This window comes from Terrapene carolina, unplaced genomic scaffold (genome assembly GCF_002925995.2).
Source record: "Terrapene carolina triunguis isolate 2854851 unplaced genomic scaffold, T_m_triunguis-2.0 Scaffold85, whole genome shotgun sequence".
In the NCBI taxonomy this organism is placed as follows: Eukaryota; Metazoa; Chordata; order Testudines; family Emydidae; genus Terrapene; species Terrapene triunguis.
The window spans coordinates 17,303,837-17,329,237 of NW_020664436.1; the positions used below are offsets into that span (position 1 = coordinate 17,303,837).

A 25,401-nucleotide genomic window follows, 5' to 3' on the forward strand; every position below is an offset into this window, starting at 1 on the left:
TGTCATACCTCCTGAGGCTGCCATGGGAGATAATGAGACAGCAGGTGCTGAAGATCCAATGTTATGCTTATAAAGCACAGTTTTGAGTCTCTTTCATCAGTTAGATCTGTGCATTTCCCCTGCGCCTGGTTAAGTAGCGATCCAGATTAGATGAAGATGATGTTACTCCTTGGTTGGGGGTAGGGAAGAACCAAGGATTCAGTCTGCCCCATTATTAACCATGTTTGACCATGCTTCTGCAATGAGGTTTGCAAAGTAGGGATATTTGTAAATCATTGCTTGGCCTTGGGTGGCTTTGATGACCAGAAATGCCCTTTTTCATCTGCTCTTGAAAACTATTGTGACCATTTTCCTAGGATGCAGATGTTATCACCATCCAACATTAAATTATAGAGGCACTTTTAAAAAATAAATTCTAAACATTAGAAAGGTATTGATCTTTTCTTCTGGGGTTTCCAAACACAAAGGGAGTAAGCATATATTTCCTGACTCTCCTATTCATTTTTCCTTAAATTGATCTAGAGTTTTATTTATAATTTGCATTGCATTAGCCACCATTCTTTCAATTTTTTTAACAATCTCAAAATGTGATGCTATAAACCCTGCTGAGGTGCTAACTCTCTGTGGTTTTATATTTCTCTTTGTTTTCCATATTTTTAAAGATACGCATAGTACCAGCACTTACCAATGGCACACACTGAATTTCAGTCCATGTATCTAGCATAAGAGTTTTCAACCACAAAACATTTTTCTGATAAGTTATCAACGGCACTTGGATTCTGGCTGGTCCTTAACCTATGCACTACCGTGTTATCTAGGAGTATGTCTACATTGCTGCTGCTGGACTGTGCCAGCTGATTTGGGCACGGGCTAAAGGCCTGTTTAATTGGGGTGTAGATGTTCAGGCTCAGGCTGGAACCCAGGCTCTAGGACTCACCCCTTAGCCTGAGCCCCGCAAGCCTGAGTCTGCTGGCACGGGCCAGTGTGGGTTTTTAATTGCAGTGTAGACCTGCCCTAATGGGCTAAGGTTAATGTTCTTAGGTTTTCTGGAGTCAGGACATTCTCAATAGCTTCTCCCATTGGTCTGAGAAAGTCCAAGTCATCTGACTTTCAAAGCAAGCTGCAGGCCTCTTCTCTTAGATTTTAAGATCAGCATTTAAGAATGTGCTCCCTCTCTGACTTCAGAAGTCACATGCACCTCTTATATATGCAATTTGGGCACAAATCTCAGCTAGACTCATTTTTAAGACTTCATTATTCACTTAACATTACTCACCTTCACTGTCCTCTACAAGTAGGCATGTAAAAAAAAAAAAAAAAAAAAGTTACCTTTTATGTGCAGAAAATTACTTCCATTGGACATTAATTACAATAACCAAATTCCCTTCATTTTTTTCTTATTGGCAAACAAATTAAAGCCCTTAAGACAGAAATGTTTAAACCCCTTTTAAAAGACACTGACAGTTTGAATAAACTTCCCTCCCCCCCCCCAAAAAAAAGCCAGGGGGGATGAGAATCTATGGGTAGGAGCAATAGCAGAAGCAAAATCATTAAACTAAACTTCTTTTAGGCAAACAAAACAGAATTTTCAAAAAGGAAGAGAAAAAAATACAGGATCTAAGCAAGCAGTATTCTTAAATTAAGCTAAACTGCTTTTTGTTCTTTTTTGCAGATATTCCAAATTAACCGATCTTCAAAATTCTTATACTTCTAAATATTCTGATACTCGCTGTTTTTCCTTGGATAACCAGTATAATACTTTGTTCTGATAATTCTCTGCTAATCTCAGTTACCGTGTCTACCAGAGTTCCAGAGTTGTGAACTTGTTCTTGTTAAAGCAAAGCTCAATAAATGGAATGCTATATAGTGGGGGGGGGCTTTTTTTTAAGCAACTGAAATTAAGAGAATTATTGCTGACTATTTTTGTGAGAACATATATAATCTGGATTAGTAAAGCAAAAATGCGGATAGCCAAAACTTTGAAGCCTTGAGTATGTCAGAAAGGCAAGTTTTGTTTACTTGTAAACTATATCACTAGATTGCTTATACTGCAGTGGACATTTTGGAAGTAAATTAAGGGACAATGCAATGTTCATATTGTAACTTCAGATCTTTTGCTTTTAAACTCCAAATCCTTTTAGGTAAAGGCTTTGGATACAGTCAGTCAGTCACACACACACAATCTCCATTTGTGTGGATACAGTCAGTCAGTCACACACACACAATCTCCATTTGTGTCAAAAGGCACAAGGTTCTGACCCTTACAGGAACTGAGTTCAGGAACCAGGTCTAGCAGCACCTTTGCTGAGGCCTCAGCACTACCCAGTGGCCCCTCAAGACAATCTGCCACCATAGACACATCTTCAGTGCCTCCCCTTCTTACTACTACATAGAACAGAGGTGCTCAACCAGGGGGTGCACTCCCCAAGGGGGACTTTCTGAGGAGATGTGGCGGTCATGATAGAAGTGGTGGAGGCAAGTGCCAGGTCACTCACTCAGGTTTGGCCCAACCATACCTCTGTCATGATGGGGGTGGCTAAGCCAAATTTGAGTGAGTGTCATTGCAACCTGACCCAACGGGGACTCAGCACCACTGAGGTTTGGCCCTGTCACCTTAGGCAATTGCCTAGCTTGCCTATAATTAGAACAGTCCCTGGCACCACTATTTTCTAGTCTCTAACACTCCAACACACAAAACTTCATGCCAAATCAACACTACACATTCCTGGTAACACAGCTATGTCAGTCAGGGATGTGATGAGGTGTGATTCTTGACTAACAAACCAGTACTGGCAAAAGCCCCTGGTGTAGATGCAGTTATACTGGCAAAACTGTATTTTTGCTGGTGTAGCTTATTTTACTCAGGGCGGAGCAGAGCTGGAATACATTATGTCTGCAAAAAATGTAGTTTTTCCAGTATAAGCTACATCCACACTAGAAGTGCTTTGCCGGTAGCGTATACAGATATTCCTGTACTAGCAAAACACTCCTAGTGTAGACACAGCCTAATTCTCAGACCATTCTTGGAAGGCCCAAAGTGAGGAAAGTTTGAAATCAACCCCACCCAGAGCCTAGCAGCAGTGCTAGGAAATCTGTTGAAATAATGACAAATGCCTTATTTGCCATGGAAAGGCCAAAGGAGTGGTGGGGAAAGGAAGAGTTTTAAATAGTCAGGGCCATAGGGATGAATATAGCCTCTATAGAGAGCTATTGGATGATAATTCAAAACTAAGCCTCCCTGAACCTCTGATATTTGCCTGTCATCAAGACTACTAACCAAAAGCAGACTAGAAATTCTTTTCAGTGGTAATCTAGTTTTTTTCTTGCCTACAAAACTAGAGATTGTTCATTATTCATTTAATGATAGCTTAAACAAATGTTTTAGACAATTAGAAAGAATAATGAATTCACTCAGACAAGATAATAAAAAAGTAAACAGACTGGTGAAGTAACTCAACAACTTCTGAAATGCACCAAACTAAAACAAGCCCCCCACGTTTGTTTCTTATATCCATTTGCTTGTTCCCTTTGCCAACACAGGGGTTGTGCTGAGCACATATGAGGGACAGCATGTGCCTTATGCCACTGTAATAACGCAAAAATAGCATTGAGGTTCAAAGGGAGTCCATATCCAGCAGAAAGGAAGATTGCCCCACATCATTGCTATGAGGAGCTGTAAACTGCAGAAGAACAAAGGACAAAGCATGGCAAAGTGCATTATTGTTTGCTGTATGTACAGCATAGTCAGTAACAGAGGGTCCTGTGGCACCTTTAAGACTAACAGAAGTATTGGAGCATAAGCTTTCGTGGGTGTCTGATGAAGTGGGCATTCACCCACGAAAGCTTATGCTCCAATACTTCTGTTAGTCTTAAAGGTGCCACAGGACCCTCTGTTGCTTTTTACAGATTCAGACTAACACGGCTACCCCTCTGATACTTGAGCATAGTCAGTGTACACCTTGGTGTTTTAACAAATCAATACATACTTTCACAAAATATTTCAGTCAAATTCATGCAAGTTAACAATACTTCTACCTTTATGCCAAGATCTTTAAAAACAGGTACAGACGTTAGGCTCCAAAGTCCATATTTAGGCACCTAAATAAGGGCTCTGGTTTTCAATAATGCTGAGCAAACAACAGCTCCCTCTGAAATCAATGGGAAGTGTTGGATCCTGTTTGTGTCTTCAAGCCATCCATACCTGCTTCCATATGTTTGAATTTTTGTTCCTCATCAGGAGGCTTGGGTGGTGGCCACACAGATGGAATTCTCCTTGGAAACCTCCCTTCGATGTAATCCGATGAATGTGTGGGTTGGCTAACTGCAGCCCAAGTATAAAGCTGGTCTTGCTGTGGTTATTGAAAAGAAAGTTGAGAAGTTCATTGTATGAAAAAGACAATTGAAACAAGTTCAGAAACATCAAAGCTTTCATTTCCAACATAAATAGTTCGTTATCCAGCCCTACATCAATATAGGCAACTTGTTTTTTACACTCTTCACCTCATGATGAAGCCTTGGCCTCCATTTTTTTTTTAAAAAGGTGAATTTAGTAGCTGTGAAAGGAGCTGTACTGACAGCCATGGAAAACATAATCTTCTGTTTATCCACAGAACAAGTAACATCACGAGCAGCAGCAGCCAGAGCTGGGGCTAGCATTTTTCAGTGCGCATGAGAAAATTGTTTGCTGCTCCCCATTCCCACGGACATCATCAACTCATGATCACCCTTCTATACGCAGGGTCAGCCTCCAGATTTCGGAGAGGAAGAAGAATCTTTGCCAAACTACCTATACTTAAATTAATCATTTTACAGAAGAGCACCCCAAGGATAGTAAGGGATGTATTTGGTGGTAAAAGGACAGGATGGGCAGGTTCCCACAAGATTTCCAGTCCCCATAGGGCTTCTTGGTAGGTTTGAGGTCTCATGAGATTTGACCCATGATTTGGAGCCATGTGCTCAGAGCCACTTCCTGTTTTCTGGTTTCCAGCAGTCAACTCACCCTCCCTCCCTCCCCTCAGTCACTGTCAGCTGTGCTAGTTGCTGTTTTGGGGCTAGGAAGGCATTTTTCCCATGCCACCAGATTGGTTGGGTTTTTCTGCATTCCTCACAGCGCAACCTAGAGGTTGGAGATTGGGCAACCGGAGGGCTAGAATTCTCCCCCTCCCAGAGGTCAGAATTTGGACCTACATGAGAGTCATTTAGTTGTCGCAACGTTTGTCAGGTGCCCGGTGCATAAACTCACTGATTTACGCTCCAGATCCAAAAAGATAATATAGTGGCCATCCCGAGGGCATCTTCTTATGAGACTGGGGCATAGTGTCTAATCTCCTGGAAACAAGGTGAACCAGGGGCCGGGGCACTACCCCGGAGGTACTGCCCCACCAATGCGCTTGATGGCAGTGCTGGCTGGGGGTTGAGGTCCTCGCTCACCTCAACTCCTGAAAGGGGGAGGGATGCTAGCAGGCAAGTGTAGGCACCCAGAGAACCTCCCACCCCAGTGTGATGATTTGTTCCCTTTGAAGTAAAATCCCATAAGAATTGGCAAAGGATCAATGGGGTGTGCGCGACTGCACTGGGCTGTTCCCCAACAGGAACCCTAGACGTAATTTGACTAAGAAAGTTGCAGCCTGGTTAAAATCCACACCACATGTCCTAGCTTTCTTCCATGCACTAAGCATGCCAAAATGTATTTTTGTTGAAGGGAGGAGAATGGGAGAATCTGTAATTCTCCCTGGCTTACTTCAGCAAAAATGGAGACCCTGCTATGTATTCCTTTCAACCCCAGTGATCTGTTTCCTCACTACATTTCCAAGGCTGTCTTTACAGGAAAAGGGATAAAAATTTACTTTTGGTTTTAGAATGAAAACAGATAGATATTCTCCTTTCCAGGGAGACTCATCATAGGTAGCCCATCCCTGTCTCTCAGAGAGGATAAACTCATTAGTGGTTATCGGGTGCTCAGATTTTGCAGTAAGGCAAGGGAGGAAGTCAGTATCTAAACTGATCATCACTGAATATTAATGTTATATCTGACAATGTCACTGTTCTGGCCAAGGAACTGATCTGGAAAAGTCCAATATTCTGTAGTATAAAACTGGAAACCCTCACCTTAATCCACAGGATAAAGACCCTAAGTCATCACTGTTCACCAGGGGTTCTCAATCAGGGGTACGCATACCCCTGGGGGTGGGCAGAGGTCTTCCGGGGGTACATCAACTCATCTAGATATTTGCCTAGTTTTACAACAGGCTACAGAAAAAGCACCAGCGAAGTCAGTACAAACTAAAATGTCATAGACAATGACTTATTTATACTGCTCTGTATATTATACACTGAAATGCAAGTACAATATTTATATTCCAATTGATTTTATAATTATATGTTAAAATGAAAAAGAAAGCAATTTTTCAGTAATAGTGTGCTGTGACACGTCTGTATTTTTAGGTCTGTTTTCGTAAGCAAGTAATTTTTAAGTGAGGTGAAACTTGGGAGTACACAAGACAAATCAGACTCCTGAAAGGGGTACAGTAGTCTGGAAGGTTGAGAGCCACTGCTGTACACCATTTGTGAATATTTTCTTACCAGTCCTAACTTATTACACTAAATGAGAGAACTCACGCTTTTTTTGTGTACTGCACTACTAAATTTTAAATGTCCAGGGTGATAAACATATAGCATAATGTTTAGGGACTTCTCTAAAGCTCATCATAAACACTGGTTAAACAAATGAATGCAGAAAAAATGATCAAACTCCTACATATTGTTTAATGGATCATTCGGCATCCATGTGCCTAAAAAAAACACCCAATAAGATGACAAAAGCACAAAGACGGGATCTTATTACACTGTGACAGCATCAGAAAACAAGTTGGTCAGCATAAAGAGAAAGGGTGCTCCAGACTAGTCATGATGAAGGAAAGAAAAAGAATGTCTTCGTCCTCCCCCCAATAGGGAAAGAAAACAAACACACACCAAACCTCTAAATAAAGGCATAAATATCTTAGCCCAAAGTCATAATAGACACACAAGCCATCTGTGAACTCTAAGCTCCCTCCGTTTCTTGATCCTGCTTCCTGTGTCTCAGGGTCTCATTTGCTAACTTATTGTACCTATGGATCCAGCAGGGCATGACTAATCTGGCTCTTTCAATCATTAGTATCCCAGAAAACACCAATATTATCTTTTGCACAGGAGTGTACATTTGTTTTTTTGTTTGTTAGTTTTTTGTCCTCCTCCTAGTTTTCTGGGTGGGAACAAATACTGCAGTGAGTAACAAAAAGAAAAGAAGAATTTACCACCTTTCATTCATAACACATTCTCTCTCACCACACAAAACAAGGAAACCCAGAATGGGGGAAATAACCACTTCCCAAAGGCGGGGGGGAGAGGAGGAGAATACTCCCCCAAAGAAACAAGCCATCCTGTTACAGAGAGGAACTAAACAACTGGCTCAGTTAGCCAGGCCAAGCACTGCTACTCTCGGTAGCACACGAATTATAGTTTAAGCAAAGTTAGGGCAGAGGCTTGGTCCTTCTGAAAAGTTCTTCCCAGCTATACAAACCAATAGTAGGCTTGCATTGCCTCTGACTGAGGAAGTTAGGTGGACAAAGCTTAAGATTGCAACCCAGCAGCATAGTAGAGGATGGGCAAATAGACTTTCCACTTAATATGGTAAATCTCATACTACAAAAGTAATAATGGAAACAAAAAAGTACTCCTTATGATTACCATTATTACAAATAGCATCCTTGCAAGTATACGCTAATCTTCTCTCTCTGGATACTTACATTCAAAGATAATTCCTGCTCTGTCTTGTCTAGTCTGCACTAGACATCTTTTAAAAGTACAACTGATAAGCTCTCTTACCATGACGAAACTTTGAATATATGCAGACTCTCCACTTCTTGCTGCTCAGAATCAGCTACATGCACAAACCTTCCATGGGGGAGAGGGGGGGAACAACCACAATCCACTTTTTTAAAGCATGTTAGCCTTCACTTACTCCCCAATCTCATTTCCATGGGACACATTGCAAGGTAACCGCTGTCACAGCCTGGTATGCTCCATTTACTGACAAGAATAGGATCCCTGCTCCGACAAATCCTTCCGCACCACTTTTGACTGCTTCTTTAGAACTGCAGAATGCTCATAGACATAGGTGAGGCAAACTCTCTCTGCAGAATCTGAAGATAACTTTACAGTGTCCAATCAATAGACGTTTTGAGTGTCTATTACTATTTATAGATGCTGTTGTTCAGAATTTATCCGAGTACTTTCAGATTTGTAGTTTAAATCTCTTACAATGCAGTCTTACAATGCAGTTGATTTCTGTCTTTTTTTCAACAGACCTTCACCTCCATTATAACTGATTATGTTACAACTGTAAAATCTTCATGTTTTCCTTCAACAGCCTGAAGAAAAATATGACCTCCAAGCAGACCACTGAATATACTAGTGACTTTTGTATGTTTCTTTACTGACGCAGATAGGGATTCATCTTATGAATTAATAAGTAGCTATTGAAAGTATTATAGCAGGGAGACACATTAATCTGCACAGCAATCAATCACTTATTGCCACAGATTGCATTTTCTGTAGACGATCAAATACACAGATATACAAAAGGTCCAGGACCGCGAGACACTGTCTGAATAGTTAAAAGACAAACATGCTGTGGATGTATAACCGAAATCAATACAAACTGGTCACAAAAAGCCTAGGTCAGCAATTGGAGCCTACCAAAACAAACAAACAAACAAACAAAAACAAATATGAACAGATATGACAACTGGCTGAATTTAGATATCACTGAAGGAAAAACAAAACATTAAGGGCTTCATTTTGTGTGGTGGGATGAGAAGGGAGGGAGGGAGTTGCCACTGTTCTTCAAACTCCACGACCACCTCCAAGAGGGAAGCACAATGACAGTAATTCTGACCACATCTACACCACTGTGATCAGGGCAAACTCCTCTGAAAGCAAGGAACTTCCATCAGTTTTAAGTAAGACTGGAAGCAGGCCCAATTCCTCCAGAAATTCTAAGGCCAGAAGGGACCATCGTGATCATCTAGTCTGTCCTCCTGTATAACCTAGGGCATAGAACTTTCCCAAAATTCACATGGGGAGCCCAGGGCTACCTCTGAATCCCCAAGGATCATTGTGCAACAACTAAGATTGTGTGCAAGGTTCCCGGAACAGAGGAGGAGGAAAGGGGCTGAAGGTGGGTGCAAATGTTCCTTGTGAAATGAATCTTAGGGACTCCTTGCATATAGACTGTTACAGGGCAGGTAAGGTTTTAGTTCCAAAAATAAGAGCCAGATTACATTAGAATGATCTAATCAGCTGAAGATAGCCAACTTTATTTTAATAAGTGCTGAACATGAAGAAATCAATATCACCAAGAAAATCGGAAAATAAACCAAATAAGTTACCAACAAAACTATGAATTCCTTTTATCCCAGTGCTAAAACTGCAGCAGCAATTAAACATGGCTATCTGATCTGTGCCGACCTTCAGTCCTAGTAATGGAGACAGATGTTTTAGGAACAGCATATCAGTAATAATACTATACTTATGGCCGAGATGGCATTTCAGTTTACAGGTTGGACTCAGGAACAGAAGGGATTCTCTTTTCTTTAGAAAGCCGAGAAAAGTTAGTCAGCTTTTGGAAAGCCTGAGCATGCAGAGTGGGGGTGGGGTGGGAAAGCACTAAGAAAATTGTAGAGATGTGTTTGCACTGTGGTAACTCAGAAACGTCTTCACTCTGTGTCACAAATCTGGTCAGGCTCCCCCTGCTGGCCAACCACCAGATTGCTGTAAAGGGAATCAGCCTCTGAGTTCCAGGATATTTTAAGCTTCCTTGGGTCTCAGCAAGCTTTAGCGCTGTTTTCTCCCTTGCCCACTCTGGCACATTTCCTAGACACCAACTCTCAGTCTGCTCTCCCTTCACAGAAATTGATTCCCTCAGCCCTCCTGGCCCAGGTCCAGCACCTGATTCCCAAGATACTGCAGTAGCTTCAACAGACCTTCTCCCAAAACTCCACCCAAAGGTGTGAGCCTTCTGGTTTCCCTCTAACATCGTAGGCATTGCATATAACATAAACATATTAACTCTCTCTACATGAATCACACAGATACATACAAAAATAATAAACCCTTCATACTTCCCCCCCCTCATTTAAGCTCACACTTCTCTTGGGGGACCATCTGTATTCAAGCAACGACCACCACCACCCACCCCTCATTCATCTGGGTCCTGCAGCAGCATCTCTCATCTTAAGCTGGTGAAAAATAGTAAAAAAAGAACAAAGAGAACAGCTCCTGCCCTTTTATAACCTTCCGCTCTGCTCCGTCATGTGACTCCCTGATCAGCCTCAACAGATGACTACAGAGTCCTACCAGGTAACTTCATTGCCAGGCAACCACTCCCCTAACAAACCATTTAATGCAACAACCCTCTGTTCTTATCTCTTTGCCACCCATCTTTGAAATTCCACAAGGAGGCAAACAGAGAAGGCAAAGTGCTGCACAGTCCAAATGGAGTTTGCAGTTTGGTGAAGACACAAAGTTCATAATCTCACTCACAGTTCATAAACTGCAGACAGGTTTCAGAGTAGCAGCCGTGTTAGTCTGTATCCGCAAAAATAACAGGAGTACTTGTGGCACCTTAGAGACTAACAAATTTATTAGAGCATAAGCTTTCGTGGGCTACAACCCACTTCTTCGGATGCATATAAAGTGAAATATATTGAGGAGATATATATACACACATACAGAGAGCATGAACAGGTGGGAGTTGTCTTACCAACTCTGAGAGGCCAATTAAGTAAGAGAAAAAAAACTTTTGAAGTGATAATCAAGATCCCACATCCACCCGGGTGATTAGGTGACTTGCCTTAAAACCACTGCTTTCGGAAACCTTAAGGAAGGCCCTACATCCAACTCAAGCCACCAGCTGGATAGAAGATACTGCACCACGCTATGATTATCACCAATATATGCTGGGTTCCTGGAAAAGTGCTCCACTGAGAGACACTGCATTGAATGCCAGCCATAGGTATGATCAATCACTACAAAGGGGTGGAGAAGAGGACTGGCCTGCACCCCAACCACTGCCTTGGAAATTCTGCCTGTCTAGCACTTGGAAACTAAGATCCAACATATGAATCTTGTAAGATGATATCTTCAGAAAAGCAAAGTTATAGGAAGCCATTTTCTTTGCTTGTACTGTAGCACTTTGGCCAATAATGGCGCTTAAAAACAAAATCCTAGTCCTTTCCTATATGATAAATGTGACCACATACAGTAGCTCAGTTATTGATAGAAATCTTACCAATACTTTCAATTACTCTTTTCACAAAAATTGCTGCCGTTCCCATTATCAAGGTTATTAAAAGGATAAACAAAACAAAAAAATCAAAATTGGGCTGCAAGGCCAGTGGAGGTAGGTCAGGTTTGTGAATACAAAAATAAAAAGGAGTGGAGCACAGTGGGAACACTGCAGCCCTTTGACCATCCAGCTGGTCAGAACTTACTACTATTATAGTTAAGGTATAGTGTTGCTTTTCACAGGAAAAACGCAGGAGATCAATAAACAGGCAGCTGAGAAGGAAGAGGAGCTACAAAAGCTTTAATTGACCTCAACTGAGGTTCCATGGTTAAAATATTATGAAAACAGTTTGTCCTCAATCAGTGTTTACATGTTACAGGGCACAATCCTAGCCCAAACGTTTAAGGTTCAGATATTGTTTTTAAAATATCTTTATTATTCACTAGTGACAAATATTGTTATGACAGGAGTCACCAGATGGCAATGTTACACATTTTTACAGGTTCTATGTCTTAGCAGGTGAGCAGCATACAGTCCTTGAAGAAATGTTGTTAGCGGTGTTATATGGTTTCTTTTGGGAGAGCTGTTGCAAGCAGCTTTAATCACTGTACAAATGAAAGTCAGTTCTTGGGGCAGAGTTGCTTCCCGAGAACTGAGCATTGGTGTTTTGGCTAAGACTCTTCATAAAATGACTGGTAAATACAGCATAAGTAAAACAAGTTACATGGAGAAAACACCCAGAGACACTGTCAGTGATATCTTCTCCAACAGGAGACTGACCTGTTAATCCACAACATCTGCTACCACTCAGCAGACAAACAGATTTTTTTTTTTAAATAAAACTCCAATCCAGCTGTGGCTATGCAGATAACAGAAGAAATGCTATTCTTATGCAGTTTTCTATTATCGTGGCTAACCAAATATATTGCTCTGAGCCTTGATGCCTATGTTATCAGGAAGCTCTCTCTCTCTCTCGCCAACCTTCTAGGGCGTAAGCCATCAAACACCCAAAAGGAGCATTTCCTGTCCCAACATCTCAAACACAGCTGTCTACATATAGAGAGACTCAGTGTAGAAAGTTAGCAGTCTACCACCTGGGGTAGGAAAAGTGAATCCTAGAAAATGTAACTATACTTCTTCCCATTTTAAAATGTTCTGGAGTCCTACCAAGAAAGCCATACTTAGAAAACAGTCTCAGCAGTACTTGAAGAAAGCACTGTGACAGAAGTGAACCGAGCTAATACTTAAAAAATGCCACAGAATAAAAACAGAGCTGACAGCTCACTGTGTAGAGGCAACAAGATCTTGAAATAAGATCACAGCTTATAACCAAGAAGATTTTAAGTGATGATGATAATTGCAAACAAAATTGTTGCAGAGCCATAAAGTGCTGCTGTGTTACAGAAACTAAACTACCTAAAACAAAAAAAGTTTGTTTAATCATTTGCAATTACCCTGCAGAGACCATTCAGACTCAGTCTCATTCTAAAAACACGTATAAAAAGAGCGTTAAAAAGCACAAATTAAACAATGGCCTGAGCAATTTTGCAGTAGAAAAAAATTCAAATCTTTAAACACAATGTCCAAAGAAACAGATGACTGCTTGGAGTGGCTTCCAAGAAAGGAGAAAAGCAACCCTTGGGGGGGGGGGGCAGAGGGAGGGGAGGGAGTCCCTAGCTCAATTCTGTATTGTATGAATTAGTCAAGCAGGCATCATTAAGGACTGGATATTTACTACCTACAATAGTTAAATTCACCACATTGTATTTACACTATTTCCCATTCTATGTACAGGGAATATTTAAAATAGCATGATAAAGTTAAATACAGTGGTCTGGTATGGATAGCAAATTGGCAGATCTTTTTATAAGCATCTGAACATCCTTAGTTTTAAAGTAAAACAAATTTAATAAATACACTGTTGGAACCTGGTGATGGCCCCATAGAGACTGCTATTTTTATGGCTCTCGTAACAAGTGGCTGATACATTCTAATTAATATAGAGGCACTCACAGGAGCTGAGATTTGACTAGCCATTGGGACATGCAGCCATAGCTAACAGGTGACTGCTAAACAGGTTTCACGGTGTATCAACCTGCCAAAGATGAACTGCTTTGCCAGCTGAACCTTGTGCCTGATTACTATAATAGGATAATGTAATGGGGTAATGCGCTAAAAAGCTTAGAAACACTGCTGTACTATAGTAATAAGATTATTCAACAACAAAATATACCTTAGTAATTAAGGACTGGCATATAGACCTCTATAAAGTATTCACTATACTTACCCTACATGCCAATAAAAAAAGAAAATAAAGTATCAGCATATCTAAATAATTAGAACACTTTGGATCAAAGAGTTCCCTTAAATGTTTCCTTTTTAAAGTTTCACAATCATTGGTTACGGAGTGAATACTGTTTGTACGGACTTCTCCAACCAGTTTTTGCTAAACATTGTATGTTAATTTGGATATTGTTGTATTGTTTTCAAATACAATTTTTAAGAAGATTTAAAACCAGGCTGAGAACTAAAGACAGCAAAATTATGTCATGTTCAACAAGAATGTATGGCCTCTAAGAGCCAATTAACTTAATCTCCAAGAGAGAACCAGTAGTTTTGGAAACTTCAACTTATATCATCATTTTGCAGCTTCTGTTTTAGAACATTAACTTACCATTTTTTTTTTATTATTGGCAGATCTGGTAGCGAGACCGGTAGTTCAAGTTACCTGATGCCATCTGTTTTCAGTTGTTCATAACTTTTTCCAATTTAAAACCTTTGGGCTTAGAATTTTCCATGTGAGATGTTCACTTCAGTGTGTGGGGTTTTTTTTTGTTTTTGTTTTGTTTTTGTTTTGTTTTTTTGGAGGGGGAGCAGGTGAGGAAATATCAACTAAAATAATCTGGATTTTTCCAAGAACCAGATTAGGTAAAAATGTTGTTTTCCCCATGTTACATTCTTACACCAATTTCACTGAGAAGCTCAATCCTTTGTAGCTGAGATTTGAAATTTGACAAGAGAGTCATCCCTGTGACACCCAGGTGACACCATCGCTGTGGCCACGTTATAAGACTCTGAAAATTGCAGATCATATACCCAATAGAAGCTTGTTTGAAGCTGGCAGCTAAATTCTCTGAACAGTCTGTCTGCACTTAGCATGCTTCACCCCCACACAACTATGTGCAGACCTGAGTTAGTAGGTATCATCCCCACAGATCAACTGAGCACACTCCACCACAGGGCTAAAAGGGCAGAGCAGAACTTTTCCTGCCTCCCCTGACATCCAAGGGCCACTGTGACATCAGGCACAGAAAGGATCAGAGAGACTCTCTCCTGTACTCTCAATGGCACCTGAGGAGCAGGAGGAGGAGGAGGATAAAACAGCTTGCCTAATGCAGAGGGGAGAGGCTACAGACATTAAGATGGGGAATGAGGCCTGGATTAAAGTTTGGGGTGTTTGGACAGAAAGAAGAAACTTGATCTTTGAAATGCTATTGAGGAAGCAGGGGCAAGATTTTGATACAAACTGGCAAGATACAGAGGAGTTAAAGATGACCCACTAGGTTAAAGGCATAAGTGAGAAGAAAAATGACAGCGTTATCAGAAGTGATGGAAAATGTGGGGCACAGAGGTGGTTTCCAAGGAAGTAGCAGGAGTTCGGCTTTAGACCTGTTAAGCTTCAACTGACTGGAAGACATTAAGGAAGGGATATCAGATGAAGAGGATGAGATTTATATATTTCAGATTATACATATTTATGTTTAAAAAATTGTTCATCCGATGTTCTGGGCATTGCTGACAATCATTAGACAACAGTGTAAACAGACTCCTTCAGTTGCTCTGATTATATACCACAACCTGGCAACTACAAACACATAAACAAAACTTAAAAACAGAAGTGAACTGAGGTCAAAGGGGAGAAATAGATCTGATTCAACTGTGTAAAGATAGAATTGAAACCATGTGAATGCATGTGATCACCCACAGAGAGAACAAAGAAGCCCTATAGGAGAGAGAACAATGACTGCTCAGAAAAAGACATGCTGAAAACGCAGAAAGGCAGGGAAAAAATTAGGAAAGGAGAGTCACAAAAGCCAACAAGATTGTAAAATGTATGTGATCGCCAGCACTTCAAAAGTAAGAGTTCAGGGAGGAGTACAGAACTGTTTTTTTTTAGCAAGACAGAGTCACCTGATTTCAGTATAGTGGAAAGGCAGAAGCCAAGCTAGAGGAGATTCAGGATGGATTGGATGAGAGGAACTTGAGGCAACGGATTAGAAAAGTGAAGTAGTTTCAGTGACTACATTTGACCCGGTCCTCTCTACCAGACTGTCTAGTTTTACAGTTCCATTTTTTTAAAATGTTTTTCTTTCACCTATTGCTATATCCAAACCCCACAAACCAAAGGGGAAAACTGATTATCTGACTATATGTCAGAAATAGTAAAACTGATCATATATAAAATGCTGCCAAAATGCTGAAACTAAACATGTGACAGATATTGCAACCACATGCAATATCTCTGGGGACCACATTGCATTAAGTTTATGCATCACTATGGGCCATCGATTATTGCAACTCCAGGGGAGTTCCTCCAGGAACAAAAACTGTTGGGGGTGACTAACGCAAATCACTGAGGTTGTAAATACCTCCAGAGTGGTACCACCCCCCCGGGGAAGTCTGCATATACTGGTTCAGACTCGGTTTTCCAGAAACCGCCCAGACAAAGAAAGGGCTTTTGCCATAAAAAGACTGAGTTTAAACTGGCACAAAGTCTTCCTGTAAATGCAATAAACTGACAGGACCTTGGGTCCTAGGGGGACCCCAAACCTTGCTGAAGGTTTGGAAAGACTAACACCGACCAGAGCCCTATGCTGAATTTGGGGGTGACCTCTGAGAAGCATTTAGTAAGCATGTAGGAACTTCTGTTTTCTATACGTTTTCTCTTTAACCGTATGACTAAACGTATTTTGTTTTGTGAAGACTGGTTGGTAACTGGTGTACACTGTTGTATCCCCAGTGAAAGATTTAACCCCAGGCACTGGGCTCTGGTCAGACCTGCTGGGGAAATCACAGAGAGGTGCAGAGGAACTGCAAGCCTAAACCCCTGGTCCAGAATGAATTGAAACTGGTTTCTGCCACAGAGGTGATGGCCAGAAACCTTAAGTGGATGCCCTCGAGGAAGACCACAGGGAGAATCAAGGGTACAGTTAACCCCGAAACAGAGACACTAAAAAAAAAAAGAAAAACTACGGGTCATTTTCCCCCTAAGCTCTTTAGTAACCTAAGGCAATACTTGTAACTGTGCATTTTCAATGTTATAACCTCCACAGTGTTTTACAATTGCCTGAAATAGTTTTAAGTGCCCACATCTTTAATTCAGTCCCCAAATCAGGTAACAAAACTTCTTCATATAGACTGTCAACTATTATCAGATGAATCCTGGAGTTATGCTCCACATGAACTGAATTGCCTGGGATAGATCACTAGGACTTTAAAAAAATATTGTTTAGACAGACTTATTCCAACTACAGATATTTCAGTTTTTGTATTTTACCAATTGTTAAATTAAAATATTAGCTACTCTTTAGGGAAGCATTATACTCTGAAAGTCAGGAAGCCTGGAGTTTCATCTCAGCTATGCCACTAATACACTAGGTCTCCTTGTATACGTGACATGGCTTCTCTATGCCTCGGTTTCCTCAAGTATAAAATGGAGATACTATCCCACAAAGGTATTGTGAGGTACAGCATTTTAAACATGTAAAGTACAGAGAAATATATTAACTATCTTGATCAAAGTAAACAAAGGCCATGTCACCAAGATCATGTGAAGAATAGGACAGCATTACACACACAAAAAATACTAAAACAAAACACAAACAAAAAACCCTATGTAATAATTAAAATGATCTACTAGTGCCTGAGTTTGTTATTCAGGAGAAGGAAAGGGCAACTGCATCTCAGTCTACACTAGATGTTCCCTCCCCCCACCTCAACATCTCATGCCATTGGTAATAATGGTGCAGCTCTACCAGTGACAGCACTAGAGACAACTAACTGCAAACAGACCATGGACATAAATGACAGTTAAAATACCAGCAGCTAGCCTACACTAGTATTATATTACATAATATAATCGCTATGGAAGAAAAGCTGCATTGCCAGTGCCAACGCTGCTCGTCTCCTCCACCTGCATCCAGACAAAGAACCTAACCCTGGATGCCTCTACCCAGATCCTGGTGTGGATTTGCAAAGACTGTGACCTCCATTTCCCACCCACAAAAAGCCAGGCTGCGGGGACCATCCAGTGTGAAAGGTGCCTGCTGGTGGGAGAGTTACAGGAGGAGGTGGCCAGGCTGAGGAGCACCTGTACATGTGAGTAATTCATTGAGAGTATTCATATTCAGACAAAGGACGTCCAAGGCTGAGGAAGCTATCCAGCTAGAGAGGACTGCTGTCATGCCACCAGGGGGAGGATGGTATGGCTCTGTAACAAGGAGGACACTGGCTGATGGTTACTTCTGGCAGCAGGCAGCGTTCCACCCCTAAACCTAACTCACCTACCATTATACTTTGTTCAAATGCTTTATCCGAAACTCAAAAAAAAGAAGAGTCCTACAAAAAGTGGAAACTAGGTCAAATTATAAAGGATGAATATAAACAAATAACACAAATATGTAGGGACAAAATTAGAAAGGCCAAGACACAAAATGAGATTGAACTAGAGACAAAGGGTAACAAGAAAACATTCTACTAATATATTAGAAGCAAGAGGAAGACTAAGGACAGGGGAGGCCCATTACTCAATGAGGGGGGGGAAATAACAGAAAATGTGGAAATGGCAGAAGTGCCAAATGACCTTTTTGTTTCAGTTTTCACCAAAAAAGTTTAATAGAAACTGGACATCTAATTTAATGAATACCAGTGAAAATGAGGTAGGATCAGAGGTTAAAATAGGGAAAGAACAAGTTGAAAACATCTCACTTGTCTAAGTAATTTTTAAGTCACCGGGGCCTGATGAAATATATTCTAGTATACTCAAGGAGCTGACTGAGGAGATATCTGAACCATTAGCAATCATCTTCAAAAAGTCATGGAAAACAGGGTGAGATTCCAGAGAACTGGAAAAGGGCAAATATAGTGCCAATCTATAAAAAGGGGAATAGTATCCAGAAATATAATGGAGTAAATAATTAAGCAATCAATTTGCAGACACCTGAAAGATAAGAAGTTGGTAAGTAACTGTCAGCATGGATTTGTCAAGAACAAATTGTGTCAAACCAACCTAACAGCTTTCTTTGAAATGGTAACAAGCCTTGTGGAGAGGGGGAAGCACCAGATATGGTATATCTTGACTTTAGTAAGGGTTTTGATACGGTCTTCCATGACCTTCTTATAAACAAATTAGGGAAATACAACCTAGATGGAACTCCTATAAGGAGGGTGTAGAACTGGTTGGAAAACTTTTCCCAGAGAATAGTTATCAGTGGTTCACTATCAAACTGGAAGGGAATGTCAAGTGGGCTTCCGCAGGGATCAGTTCTGGATCCAGTTCTGTTCAATATCTTCATCAATGATTTAAATAATGGCATAAAGGGTACACTTATAAATTTGTGGATGATGCAACCGCTCCCAGCTTGGTAAGTACTCTGGAGGATAGTATTAAAATTCAAAATGATCTGGACAAAGTTGAGAAATGGTCTGAAGTAAACAGAATGAAATGTAAGAAGGACAAATGCAAAGTACTCCACTTAGGAAGGAACAATCAGTTGCACAGAGACATCCCACTGGAGTTCTGTGGAGTTTCATGGCAGCATGCAGGCCTAGATTATCAAACTGTGCACTTAGTACATTTGCACAGGGCTCCCATCTTGGGGTGTTGGGGGAAGGGAGGCAGAAACACACAAAAGAACGTAGGGCCAATAAGAGCCCTGTCTGCACACTGTGGCAACAGTAGAGCAAGGAGCTGGGCCAGCTCTGCGGGGCAGGTTCCTCTACAGGGTATGGGCAGGGTGGGCTCATTCTCCAACACACACACTCCAGGGCCTCGGAGTCTGAGGGTAGGACCCAACCCCTCTCCCCAGAAGCAGGGAAGATGTCCCCCCAATTGCCATTGTACATGGGGCCCCAAACATTTCTTAATCTGGCACTGCCAGAATGGTATACTGTTGGTTTTCCAGTGAAGCTACCATCGGACTTGCAGGAGACCAGGTATGATCTCATGATTGAAATGCAGAAAGCCATGTATACCTTCCTACAAAAAAGAGAAGAGGGTTGGTGTAGCTATTATTTTCACCAGTTTACAGTACAGCAACGTAGCAGACACTACCATTATGCCCTCAAATCTTGAGGAAAACCATTTTATGGGAAAGGGGAAATAATTGTTTCCATTATATTTTGTATATCCAGTCATGAACATGTATGAACCCAAGCACTACATTTAGTTGCCACATTTAAGATGATAATTTTAGTCACTTGATCACAGGGAGAAAAAGTTTTCTCTAAGAGGAGAATTTTCCTAGATTGATAGGTATCATAAATCATTGATAATTTAAAATTTTCATTACAAGTAACTACAGTATATATTCTGCAACTTACATCAAACGTGGGCGTGCTCTGCTGCGCACTCTGATTACATGGTTCTCTGAAGCAATCGCTGAAAGGAAGTAGGAGCCCCATCGCAATGATCCTAGAACATAGCTTTTCTGCTTCTTCCTGTGGGGCATTCTCCTGCTGGCTGAACAGTTTTTCCAGAAGAGTTCGCCCTGCAAAGATTATATAATAGACCAATGATAATTTGTAAGCATCTTTGTAGAATAAAAAACTTAGGACATTTTATCTAACTCCTCAAATAAAGAGCTTGACAAGTATAGACACCAAAAACTTCAAGTTTCTCAGTATATCCTACAAGTCAGCAGATCAACCTTCAAGTAAAAATAAATCTCTATGCGCTAGTTTAACAATTATATAAATTAAAGGTTCAGTACTACTTATTGTTCACAGGGCTTCAAAGAGAAAATATACATCAAGTTGGCTTAAGTGGCCTAGCTGTTGTACTAAACAAACAAGAGTCCTGAATTTCCATTCTAGAACCAGTCTCCTGCTATCAGAAACATAATTAAATTCTACTTTACACTTATACAGTTATTTTTTATCACAGGCCCTCAAAAGTCAAGTATACACTACACCATTTTCCATATGGGGAACATGAGGTACAACAGGGTTAAGTAACTTGTTCAAGGTCACATAGCGAGCTGGCACAAAGTCAAGAATAGAACCAAAGTCTTCCAACTCCTACCTTTAGAACTACACAAAAGGAGATACTAGTATTCTAGAGTTGGTGCTCTACTTCTCAGGAGAGAGTGTCTCATGTCATTTGAAAAAAAAAAAATCATAATTACTGGCCATTTAAGAGTGACATTTATGGAGCTCCAAAGGTTGCTCCAGGCCAGAAGAGAATCATTTTAACACAGGCCTTTGTACATAGAGGCACAGGTTCAATGGAGGTTGCCTCGTATAGGACTAAACCCTGGATTTTGCGCCCCAAATATTCTCTCCACCAATAAAATATCATAGAATCATAGATTATTAGGGTTGGAAGGGACCTCAGGAGATCATGGAAGGCCCTGATCTTGTGCAGGTTGTTCTTGCAAAGTACGTAACAGATGACAATACTGTCAGGTCCGAAGAAGCTAGTGCTGTACAAGTCTAGCCAAACGGAGAATTAAAAAAAAACAAAAAAACAGATTAGTTACACACTCACATGTAATGCAGAAATATATACTAAAAAGACTATTAAAAGTTGCATGGTTAACCATTTAAAAACAGACAAATCAGGAAACGCCAAAGTTAAGGTTGCTCCTGTTTACAAGAAATAGATGGAACAAGTGCAGGAGAAGAGAGAAGAGGAAACACGGGAGCAATGAAATTAGTAGAAAGTTTTAGCACGGACTAGCTGCATATACAATTTATGGCCAAAACAGTAACAATCATCACAATCCAACAAAGCCATCAAAGCATTTTTCAGAGTTTTACTGAAACAAATATTTGGAATTATGGGGCATTTTGCTTTTCATGAAATGTGGTTTTCACATTAGAATGCAAGAAATTTCAAACATTTCTATGTAAAGAATGATTTTAAACAAAATGAAATTTTCACAGGCTGTATTGCAAAATGTATCCAGTTTTCTGAAGCATGCATTTTGTTCAGACATATTGAAATATTAAGGCTTTCCAATTTCACTGGGCAGATTTTACAGATAGTGTACAATCCTAGAATCAGGTATTAACCTAACATCAGGTAGTTTAATGTCATGAAAGAAAAAAAAAGAAAAGAAAAGAAAAGAAATCTAGGATTTGATGTTCACTTTTCAAATCTAAAAGATTTGATAGTTTTGAAGGCCGTTTCTCTTCATTGTGTCAATTAATATTCTCTTTGATTCCTTATCTTTCACTACAATACTATATGGTCTAATGGATTCAGATACTTGGCTGGCAAGAAACCTCAGTTCTGGTATGTGCTATACAACTGACTTGCTTTCTGACCTCAGACAAGTTGTCCAACTTCTCTGTCCACTATTTTCACCATCTGTATAATGGTGATAATGCATCTTGCTTAGCACCCCTTTAACACCCTCCATTTTAGTGTTTATGTAAAAATGTAGCTTGTTCTGACAACACCTCTGTTTATATTTAATAAATAAAGGTAACTGTCCTTCTCAATAGGAAATATATTCTTTGCGTTTAGTACACCTAGAATATTGGTTTGAAATTAATCTTTCTCTTTTGTACAGTGTGATGGTATACAACAGAAGTTGCCTTGAAACAAAGCAAATCCATGGGCCTACAGCTTCAAAGCACAACTAAGGAGTTATGACAGCCAAGTTTTTGTTAGGTCTTTGCCTCTCTCTTTAGAGCAGCAACCACTGCCTCCAATCAAGCTGTAAAATAACAAAAAAATAGTGTTCCTTTAAAGCAGATCAGCGTTCTTATTAGAAGAAAAATCAGCCACAACCAAATCCTGCCAGTACAATTAAATGGCATGATAAGCAGCAAATGATCAGTTTTCACATTAATGCACAGTAAGTCTGAGAAAAGAGATTTCTAAGATGATTTTAATTGGGTTTGTGAAATAATAGCCAACAGCAATGCATGCTTCCCTATAGTGGGACAAATTGCTAAAAGCAACCGGTGATTTTTGAGTGCCCAAATTAAGACACCTTAGAGGGGCCTGATTCTGAAAGTCAGGCCCCTTTAAAGTGTCAACTTGGAAACCCAAAAATCGCCAGTTATTCTGGAAGATTTGGGCAACTATGCCTTAAACCAGACAGAGGAACTCCCCCTAGTGCTAAGGAAGTAAGTGTGACATCCCCGCTTGATGATTCTCTGGTCTTTGAAACAGCACCCTTGTTGGCAGTCTTAGCAAAGGACTTTAACCTTAAATATTTGTTCAGTGAAACAGCATACTTAGCCAAAGATTTCATTCCCATTTACTCAATTTAAACAAATATAGTATTCATTGGTAAATTACTCACCACTTTAAAAAAAAATCTCATTTAAACATTAAACCATATTATAGGCTTCAGACAATATACATATTTTTAAACAGTTTGATTAATTAAATGGGTTTCTGGATTCAAAAATAACATCATGCATTTCTCATCATGCTCTCTATCTGTATTGGATGTGTTCTCTCCAATTTATGATGATTATTTGAACACATTAGGTAACAAAGACATGTTTTTCAATACCAGTTATCAAAAGAGCAGAATATTTTTAGATTAACATCTGTTATCTAAACAAAAACGCTATTAGGGGGAAAAACCCTTCAGTTCATCTCTGCAGCAAACTTAAGTAGCACTAAACCATCCCCCCCTTAAACATTGCATCTATTGATGTCTTGACTCAAGATGCTAATAAGGATTACCATCATGAAGCAGGCATTATCTTTAAACAAATCTGTGTTCTAATACTGCATATGTCCCTTGAAATTACTGCACAAACACACACATGAAAATCTGAAGTAAAAATACATTGTCAGTTTAGATTATACATGTTTTACCGAATGCAAGCTTAAATGACCTCAATTGTCTATGAATATGGAAACAGCTTCATGCTGAACTGCTGTGAACAACTCTCTCTATTAACACTAAATGGGTTAAATATTTTAACACACTTACTGGATCATGTTTAAAATGAGGTGTTAAGCTATTTAAATTTTCTGCATATGAAATAGCTAGTTCAGAAGGAACAATCTGAGGGGCTAAGATTATTACCCACTTGAATGGTCAGAAAGGGTTAGCCACATTGATTCCCCTCAAAGCCAGACCCAAAAAAGGCAACACAATAGTCTCGTAAGGAGGAGGGGGAAAAAGAGGAATCTCTTTCACTACCTCAAATCACTATTCTTTAGGGTTACCATATTGCAGTCCTGGAAAAAGAGGACACTCCAAGGGGCCCTGGCTCCGCCCCAACTCCGCCCCCGGCCCTGCCCCAACTCCGCCCCTTCCCCGCCCCTTCCCCAAAGTCCCTGTCCCGACTCCGCCCCCTCCCCTGAACGCTCCACCCCCTACTCTTCCCCCTCCCCTGCTTCCCGCGAATCAAATGTTCAGAGAACGAAGTGGTCTCTAGTAGTCAAAGACCCTTCTTCCCTGTCCCCTCCAGTCTATGTCTATCCTATTGCTGTCTAACCCGCCCCAGCTCCTCATCTGATTTCAACTGCCCCCCACTACCGCTCTGGATTCCTTGTCCCAGTTTCCTGGTCCTGTCTCACGCTCCTCTCTCCCCGCCCCAATCCCTCAGATGGGATGTTCGTTCCAGATTGGCAAAATTATAAGGCTTCCCAACATTTCAACACTTCCCATTCTAAATTTTCGGTTGCTTAACTATAGGCTAGTTCTGCCTACAACAAAGCATATTCAGAACCTCTGATTAAAGGGATTATAAGTGTAGCAACCTCCATCATAACTAGTCACCAAAGATTGAACCCGAGCCATCCAGACTTAAAAGCATGAGCTTCTACTACTTGAGTTCAAGCTATAACTCCCTTAGCTGGTAGCTATACAGTTATCCTCTAAAAATCCACCACAGGAGGGCACAAAACACATGTTGGACAGTGAATTACAAAAGTGCCAAATATTATTATTAGACCTGCAATACTTTTCACAATGAACATCAGCGGGGGATAAACTGGGAGTTTAAGAATATTTGGAAAACAATTTTAGAATAACATTCAGTGCTGTGGTTTAAAAGAAAAAAAACCTGTTAAAACTCATAACTTAGCAGCATTCAGTGTTTGAAAAAAAAAAAAAAAACTTCTAGGAGGGATACAAGTTAAGAATGTTGAAACAGGAAGATGTTATGCTTAGTTACCACTTGGGCAAGGCGGCGTGCTATGTAATACTTGCAAGATTTCACTGTAATGTTTTACAATATATAGCAGCGCAATGCTGATTCCATTGATATTGTTGAGCAATTCATGCTGATTTTATTTCAGCCCACATCTTAATAGTTTTGAATACAAGATCACAATTTTCAGCTCAGTTGGTCTGAACATGCAGAGCTTTAAAATTGCTATACTCTAAACTGTATATTAACTACAATTTTATAAACCTGCATGTCAGAGAACTGTGTGCCACTACTACTAGACAGTGGCACAAGGCAATTCAGTGTGAATCACAGAAATGTAGGACTGGAAGGGACATCAACAGGTCATCTAGTCAAACCCCTGCACTGAGGCAGGACTGAGTAATAACAACTAGACCATCCTTGACAGGTGTTTGTCTAACCTCTTAAAAAACTCCAATGACTGCTATTCCATAACCTCTCTAGGTAATTTGTCCAGTCCTTAACTACCTTTACAGTTAGCAAGTTTTTCCTAATGTCTAACCTAACTCTCCCTTGCTACAATTTAAGCCCATTGCTTCTTTTTCATGCATGTCCTGAGTGGGACGGGGGTGGGTCCAGGCAGTGGGATTGGGGGGAGGGAGGTCAAGGGAGTCGGTGGGTGTGTGGGGATGGACCGGGGGAAGCAGGGTGGAGGAACTGAGGGGGACAGGACTGGGACTGGG

The 25,401-nt window shown here is 40.5% G+C and overlaps 1 protein-coding gene across 1 annotated transcript in view; it reads right to left on the bottom strand.

Annotated features, from left to right (window-relative positions):
- FMN2 (formin 2) overlaps positions 1-25,401 on the bottom strand; it is a 219,322-nt gene that overhangs the window by 170,274 nt on the left and 23,647 nt on the right. The window contains exons 2-4 of the mRNA XM_026649606.1: positions 19,931-20,097; positions 4,202-4,349; positions 1,277-1,288 (exon numbers count right to left, since the gene is read on the bottom strand). Coding sequence (XP_026505391.1) covers positions 1,277-1,288; positions 4,202-4,349; positions 19,931-20,097 — 327 coding nt within the window. The remainder of the gene's footprint in view (positions 1-1,276; positions 1,289-4,201; positions 4,350-19,930; positions 20,098-25,401) is intronic.